The sequence below is a fragment of the Daktulosphaira vitifoliae genome, unplaced genomic scaffold, assembly GCF_025091365.1.
Source record: "Daktulosphaira vitifoliae isolate Bord-2020 unplaced genomic scaffold, ASM2509136v1 Scaffold_1, whole genome shotgun sequence".
Classification (NCBI taxonomy): Eukaryota; Metazoa; Arthropoda; class Insecta; order Hemiptera; family Phylloxeridae; genus Daktulosphaira; species Daktulosphaira vitifoliae.
In genome coordinates this window covers 88,942,078-88,950,460 of record NW_026099572.1, presented here as the reverse complement: position 1 = coordinate 88,950,460, position 8,383 = coordinate 88,942,078, and the positions used below count along the sequence as shown (strand labels likewise).

Below are 8,383 nucleotides of genomic sequence, written 5' to 3'. Positions count from 1 at the left end.
TTTAAACTTCATGAAGAGGATTTCGAGACTTGGGTAGAAAAACTCGAATTAAACATGGCAGTGAATAAAATAAAGGAAAATAAAGTTGGTATATTCCTAACATTAATTGGAAGTGAAGGCTATAAAGTATTAAAGTCTCTGTGTACAACAGCATTGCCGAAGGACGTGATTTTTGAAAAATTGGTTAGTAATATGAAAAGTTATTTACAACCCAAAGTGTCAGTGGTAGCTGAAAGATCTAAATTCCGAAATAGTTTACAACTGATCAACGAATCAATCACGAAATTCGTCACCAAATTACAGAAACTATCCATGTTGTGTGATTTTGGAAACAATTTAGAGGAAGCTTTAAGAGATCAAATTGTACATGGAGTAAAAGATAGAACTTTAAAAAAGAAACTGTGTGAAGAACCTAACCTAACATATGAAAAAACTAAGGAAATCTGTCAAGCATATGAAGGTGCTGAAGAAAGTTTAGAAACTTTTCATCAAGCAAACAATGAACTAAGTCAAGAGGAAATTCATTTTGTTAACAGAAAGTTCAAACAAACAAATCAATACCGGAGTAGCAAGATTACTATCAACGAAGGAGTTGCAAATTGTACTTGTTGCGGTAAGAAGAACCATATAATTAATAATTGTTATTTTAAAGACCGTAGTTGTGATGTTTGTCATAAAAAGAGACATTTAAAAAGGGTTTGTTATTATAAAGATAAAACTGACAAAGGTCAACCAAAGTCTGCACACCATTCTAAATTTAAAAGTAAAAATTATAGTAATAGTTATATTGGTGCAAATGATAGACAAGTTTCTTCTAATAAGGTTAATAAATCTAATAATTTTTTATACACTGATAGCTTAGATATTGATACTTTATTTCAAATTGAACAGATAGCTACTAAGAATGATAATTTATTTATTATGGTACAAATTGAGAATGAAGCGGTAAAAATGCAATTGGATACAGGATCAGCTATTTCAGCAAATTCTTTAATAGAATATAAAGAATATACTTCTCGTTACTCGTGTATTCCTGAAGCATTTGCTTTTCATGGTTTCTATCAACATAATTGTATTTTTAATTCACATGGCTCACTTTTAGATTTAGTGTTCAGTAATGTTCCTGATATATCTGTCAGCTTGGCTCCCGAGCCATGTGTTCCTATTGACCCATATCACCCGGCTCTCAATCTCTCCCTTCCAGCTACTCACCAGTTTTTTAATTCCTCTTTACCCAAAACTTTCTTCAACTTCAATTTGGCTAATTATTCGAGTATTGCACAATTTTTGAACTCCTACAATTGGAAGTCAACTTTTTCCTCTTNAAAGAGTTATTAAAATAATTTAATTAAATATAAATAGATATTTGTTTAGTCGACTTCTATTTCGGACAAAGAAACACGAAGTAGGTGACTTAATGTTTCATCTGTAAGTCGATTTCTATGCTTTGATTTAATATGTTTCATGTTTGAAAATGTACATTTACAAATGTAAGTAGTCCCAAACATGGATAACATTTTTAATGCAAATTCTCGTAAAAGTGGATATTTTAAAATAGGTAGTTTTTTCCAGAAGCTTATGTCAATCTCTTTTGTAGATAATAATAATGGATCTGTTTGCAACTCACATAATTCTAATTGAAGTTCAGCATCTTGCTTTCCAATTTCAACTGCCATTGGATTATTAAACAAATTTATTTGAGGACGCATAATTTCAATTTCTTCAAATCGTCTTTCGAATTCTACAGTGAATTCGTCCAGGTGGGTAATGCAATGTTGAAAATTAAACTCATCGTTCAATTCTATTTTTATAATTTCGCAACACGGAAAATGAATTAGTTTTTTTTCAACAACTAAATTTTTAAAAACTACCAATTTTTTTCTGAATCCATCTAAAAATTCAATAATTTGAGAAATTGTTTGTTTTTTACCTTGAAGTTGTAAATTTATTTTATTTAAGTGTTGAGAAATATCAGTTAAAAATGCCAATGAACATAAAAATTGTTTATCAACCAATTGGTTTTCCAAATACGTAGTATCAGTTTTAATATTTGTTTTAAGAAACTCAAATATTTCTTTTCTCAAAACAAAAAAACGTTCTAGACACATTCCACGACTTAACCAGCGTACATCCGTGTGTAATAGTAAATCACCATACTCACAATCAAGTTCCTCCAAATATGTAATAAAATTATGGTGGTTTAAACTACGGTTGCTACGGTAATGAGATTAGTAATTTTAAAAACAGTATTCATAACTCCGTCAAGCTTCATTTTTTTCCCACACAACGCTTCCTGATGAATAATACAATGTATAGCAGGAACATTAACGTTAAATTTGCGTAATAATCCAAAAAAACCAATATTTTTGCCAATCATAGCTTTGGCAGCATCTGTCACAACCGATGACATTTTTTTAAATCCACCAAATGGTTCAATTGCGTTTTTTACTGCATTAAATATATCACTTCCTTTAGAAGTTTCATGCAAGGAACATAATTCTAATAGCTTTTCATACACTTCAAACTGTGGAGATATTACTCTAAGAAATATCAAAAGTTGACTTACATCTGAAACATCTGTGCTTTCGTCCAATGCAATCGAAAAATATGCACAATCCGTCATAATAATTTGCAACGTCTTATGAATGGCACTATCAATATCAGCAGACGACGTGTCACTGTGCGCCTTGAAAGTGAAATTTTTTCAAATTCACTGGCAATTTTGTTTTCGTTAATTGATTTAGCCATTTTTACTGCACAATTTTTAACAAATTCACCATCACTCAACGATTTTTTAGATTTTGCTATTTCGTTAGAAATTATATATGAAGCCAATAAACTTGATTGTTGTGAAATTGTTGCTTTTGTCATCACATTTTGTTGTGATTGAAATTTTCTTTTGAGATCAATTACAACACTCTCTCTTGCATCACCAATGAATTTTTCATATTTGGACAAATGCTTTGTCATGTAATGTCTTTTAGCTTCGATGCGAAGCTGAGAAGGTATTAATTTTACTATGATGTGTTTTTTTTTTTTTTTTTTTTCTGTATACACTCAATCTCATCTCTCACTGAACCGATTTTGATGAAAAATATGTCAAAAGATCACAAATCATATCTAGTTGAAGACATAACCCTCAAAAGTTGAAAAATATTCCCTCGTTCTCCGTAAACATAGGAAATCCCCCAGAAAATTACAAATTTAAAAATCGCTAATTTTCGATATTTTTTCAATTTTTTTTACTTAAAATTGACATAACTTTTTTAAAAATGACCAAATCAATATAATTTTTTTTTATAGATACCTTAGATAATTATCTATCATTTTATATATTTTTTTTAACATTTGACTCTTGACAAGCCTACATCAAGGGGTTTCAAAATGGTAACTTTTTTACAAAAAATTAACTTTTTTAACTTAATTTTTGAAAATGTTCCGAAAAGATTGACACTTTTATATATACCTTAAATTAAAGCTAATGTAATATACTTTAATTTAAAAAAAAAAAATTTGACCTCTAGACTTGTCTTCATGTTAAAAATGACTACCGTATACAAAAATATGCTATTTTTGTGAAAAAATTCTTAATACTATATTTTACATTTTTTAACATTATGTTGCTGTAACTTTTTAAAAAATGCATGAATCAATTTTATTCTTGAATAATAAATACTTTATATATATATATATATCTTTCATTCGACACACTCTTTTTTAAATCGCACCATTTCCCTTTATACAGGGGGGGTGCGAATTTTTAAAATGCGTATAGAAAGTAGAACTTTTTCAACTTAACTTTTGAAAATGTTCCAGAAAGACTGACACTTTTATATATATCTTAAATTAAAGCTTATGTAATATACTTTAATTTGAAAAAAAAAATTTGACTTCTGGACTTGTCTTCGTGGTGAAAATGGACATCAAAGTTAATGAAAAACGTACGATTTCCATGAAAAAAATTCTCGATTTTTTATTTTATTTTATTTAATTTATATTTTATATAACTTTTGGAAAAATGTATGGATCAATATAATTATTTTTTTATAGTAAATTTTTATATATCCCTTTCATCTGACACGCTTTTTTTGTAAATCGGATCATACCTCTTTATACAAGGGGGGTCAAAACTTTAAACATGCGTATTGTTACTAGGACATTTTCAATTTAATTTTTGAAAGTATTCCAGAAATACTGACACTTTTATATATATCTTAAATTAAAGCTTATGTAATATACGTTAATTTGAAGAAAAAAGAATTTGACCTCTGGATTTGTCTTCATTGAAAAAATGACTACCGTATTAAAAAATTTGCTATTTTAACACGCTTATATTAGTTTCACGTGTATGTTGTTTGTTTGTTGTTTGTAAGTTTGTAACTCCACGCGGCACGTGTTATTATGTCGCGTATCCCGTCGTGTATGACCTTGAGACTATACTGTTGTAACGCATTCGCCCCACCCCGCTCACCACTCGTAGAGAACAATATTTTCCAACCCGTAGACGCGCGCTTATCATCAATTATATATATATAACAAATTTTTATTGTAATTAACAAAACCCCGCGTCGTTTTACGCCGCGGTGCAAAGTCCAGCAAGTGCCGCACGGCCGACGACGTCCCGCCGCTATACCGTAGTCTTCTTCCCATTGTCAAAATAACATCGTCAACAAACTGATCCGCACTCGCGCACCGTCGTCATCTACGCTGCTAATCTATTGACGCCCGAGGATCACGCCGGACATCGCGTCTTCGACGCCAGCAAAAGTGCCGCGATATTATGCGAAGATTATATATTCCTACCGCCACCGCTAATATTAATATATATATTAATATTTATACGTATATGTTAATATTCATTTATATATTCCTACAGCCGACGCCTCTGCCGCCGTATATGCCTTGTGTATAATGTTCCCTCCGCCATGCCCGCCCACATAAACACGGCTATACCTCATGCATGATACGTTTACGTACTTAAGTCCCTTTAAATATATATATATTCTAATTACTATTAAAACTTATATATTAATACACTTTATTCTCATTAAGAGATATATAGTGTATTCATTCCGATTACGGAGGATGATTCTCGTATCGTTATTTTTCGTCACTACCTCCACGTTACGCGCCTGCTGCTTTCCTTGGATGTGGTAGCCGTTTCTTAGACTCCCTCTCCGGAATCGAACCCTTATTTCCCGTTACCCGTTACAACCATGATATTGATATTAACTACTATCATAACATGAAACTAAAAAGTGAAAAATAAATATAGTTTAAAAAAACTAAAAAACACGCTTTTAAAGCACATCGAACTAAAAAGTTAAAAATAATTTTTAAAATTAACTTAAAACAATAATGAACGAAAAATACTAGTATTATTGTGAAAAAAAGCGTCGGGCGCTCAATATACAAAAAATATGGCATAAAGCACCCACGCTTTTTTTCACAATAATACTAGTATTTTTCGTTCATTATTGTTTTAAGTTAATTTTAAAAATTATTTTTAACTTTTTAGTTCGATGTGCTTTAAAAGCGTGTTTTTTAGTTTTTTTAAACTATATTTATTTGTGTTAAAATTCTGGGATTTGTATTTTATTTTATTTTAAAATACCTGACAAGAGGAGTACAGATTTTCATAAATATTATATAAATTAAAATTAATATAGTATAGAAAGTTAAACTTATTTAAATTTGTTTGCTTCTTTTAAGTCGAGAAAAATAACTTTGAAATTTGAATTAGCTTAAATAGCTAATTTTTTCAACCGATGGTAGTGACGTACGGTTGCCGAGTTGGTAAAACTTATGTTTTACACGCTTGGGGTACGAGGTTCCAACCCGCGTATGGCAGTGAATTTTTTCTTAATTCTTTTTAAGTTAGTATAAACTTTTAACTCGTTTGATTTTTATCTCATTTAGATTCAATAACTTCAATAAAGATCAAGGATCCCATCACTTTAGTCGCCCCTTGCAAGAAGAAATTTCTTATTCGTATTAAAATTATTTTACTATNATTCTTATTCGTATTAAAATTACTTTACTATATTTTAAGTTTTAGCTTCGATACAAAGCTGAGAAGATATTTTTTTGTGACTATCATTTATTTTCTCTGCTCTAACTTGACCTACTTTTTTCAACGNTCTAACTTGAACTACTTTTTTAAACGATACGTCAACATGTTCTCTATAAAAACAATTAAAATCATTAATTTCTAATGTTTTCAAAATATTTATTAACGAATGAAGTTTGATATGATAGTGTATGGTACAGAACGCCTTTAGAAGGATCTAGTTGACCAGTTGTTATAAAAATCATTGATTATATTATTTGGTGGGACAGCTGATCACCAGCATCTTGCTTTACTCACCCCCTTGCCCACCCATCACAGCAAATCGATGACCTCCGTGTCGATTTTCATCCATGGACAGTTCATTGTCATAAGTCAGTCAGTCGATTGTTTTACGTGTCACCTTTTTTCTGTTGCAAGCGCCTTCGCTTGAATAGTAAATTATTCGGCCATTGTACGGCATAGTTTTTTATTTCTTGTTTATTGCACCCTTGTGCTCAAAGTTTACGTGCCCTTGCACGCCACTAGTGATTGGGCCCTGACCATCACTAAATATCTTCATTGCCGTAGTCGCCTCTTCGCGGTCTGTTCTCATCTGCCATTACGTACCTGGATTTACACTCTGACTCGTCATACTCAGATGTTCGACACCATTACCACAAGATCTCATACAGTCCACCCATCATCATCAACAGCGTCATCTATACAGCTGAGTTTTATATTATTTTTAATGTTAATTATTGTTTGTTCTAATTGAGATTAACTATATGTTTTAAGCCGCTTCGCCGGCCACTAGTATTTAAGGGTCCCCCCGTTACCCCTTAAATTTAAGATACTCTCTGAGGAATTTCTAATATATGTGATTATTTGTTATTTAATTATTGTCTACTCTCGTTTACTTATTGGATTTATAGTTAGCCGTCATCTCCTAGGTCAATCAATATTAACGTTTTATTAAACAGGCTTAAGGTAAAACGGCATTCTAGTGCGGTGCACAACTAGCTGTCCTACGGTCTAGCTGCCTCGTACGTATCAGATAGGTTTCAAATACAAAATTAAATCATTTTACTTTATAATTTAATAATTTTTTTATTTTATTTGTGTGTGCTACTACTAGACTATAATATTTCAAATTTTTTGGTAACATGTTGCTATATATATCATTTCTAAAAAAAATGATTGTAAGTTTCTCCTGAATTAACAATGGATTTTTACAATTATAATCAAATTTTATAATACGCTGAATTGAGTAAATCTTTTTAACCATTTTGTTTTAGTTAAAGTAAATCATTAAAATTTATTAAGTTCTGAATATTTCAATTTCAGAATCTTTTCAAATACCAAAAGTTACTAGGAAATTATTACTATTACTTCTATTTAAGTTATCTATTACCATAAAAATGCAAAAAAATAATGAGTTTTTCTGATAAATATACTGTAAATAGTAATTATAAAATTTCCTGACTGCATATTAATCTTAAAAATAACATTGTTTTAATTCTCATAAAATTTTCTATTTAAAGATTCATTCTAGTCAACGAATGAGTAATTTTGGAGAATAGCAGAAAAAATTCCCAACCAATTTTTTTTTTTTTTTAAAATAGGCAATTGGTGGATTATTCCAAAAGCAACATCAACTCTTATTTCTTTAATTATATCCTGATTAGTAGTTCTTTGATTTTAAAATATAATATATGAATAAATACTAATTATAGTTTTTAAATTTAGTATGAAATTGATATTTAATAATTTAATATTGTAATTTAAACGGAAAAACTATAAAAATAATAAAGAAGTTATATTTTGCTTTACTTTTACGTGTATAAAAATTTAAAGGGCTTGATACAATAATTATCAATAAAAACTGTTTGTTACTATAAATGAATGCATTGGACTTCAAGGAACTTTGATCAGAAGCAAAAATATACTTTTCTAAATCAAATTTTCGCGTTGTTTTTAAATCTGCAATTAGACTTTATCTATCATTTCTAATTTTTTATATTATTACTAATTACATATATAAAATAATTAAAAGAAAAAANAAATTTTTTATATTATTACTAATTACATATATAAAATAATTAAAAGAAAAAAAATTGTTTTCAAATTATTACTGATTTGATTTTTAATATGTTAAAAATAATCAGTCCAAATTTTCATTTTTAACCTATTTTTTTGGTTCTTTAAAATTGATGAAAAATTTTTGATAAAGATTTATGAAAGTTTATAGTAAAAAAAATTGAATATATTACCATAACTTTTAGCTCAATTACAAGTTTAAAATTGACATCTAGGCCAGTCAACAAAGGAAAAATT

General features: G+C 29.3%; 2 protein-coding genes across 2 annotated transcripts; both read right to left on the bottom strand.

Annotated features, from left to right (window-relative positions):
• Window positions 1–1,370: 1,370 nt before the first annotated feature.
• On the bottom strand, window positions 1,371–1,676 carry LOC126896577 (general transcription factor II-I repeat domain-containing protein 2B-like). Its single transcript, XM_050669494.1, has one exon. It carries the CDS (start codon window positions 1,674–1,676, stop codon window positions 1,371–1,373), a length of 306 nt encoding a protein of 101 aa, XP_050525451.1.
• A 524-nt stretch (window positions 1,677–2,200) lies between these two features.
• LOC126896571 (general transcription factor II-I repeat domain-containing protein 2-like) lies at window positions 2,201–2,970 on the bottom strand. The gene is made up of 2 exons (XM_050669481.1): window positions 2,755–2,970; window positions 2,201–2,686 (listed from the first exon to the last, which is right to left on the bottom strand). Exons 1-2 carry the CDS (start codon window positions 2,968–2,970, stop codon window positions 2,201–2,203), a joined length of 702 nt encoding a protein of 233 aa, XP_050525438.1.
• Window positions 2,971–8,383: the final 5,413 nt, after the last annotated feature.

What these genes read in the sequence shown, in the direction of transcription:
- LOC126896571 (XM_050669481.1), bottom strand. Translation starts at nt 2,970, where the DNA reads ATGACAAAGCATTTGTCCAAATATGAAAAATTCATTGGTGATGCAAGA. An exon ending in AATTTGTTAAAAATTGTGCA is followed by an intron (nt 2,687 to 2,754) that starts GTAAAAATGGCT and finishes TTCACTTTCAAG; the next exon opens with GCGCACAGTGACACGTCGTC.
- LOC126896577 (XM_050669494.1), bottom strand. Translation starts at nt 1,676, where the DNA reads ATGGCAGTTGAAATTGGAAAGCAAGATGCTGAACTTCAATTAGAATTA.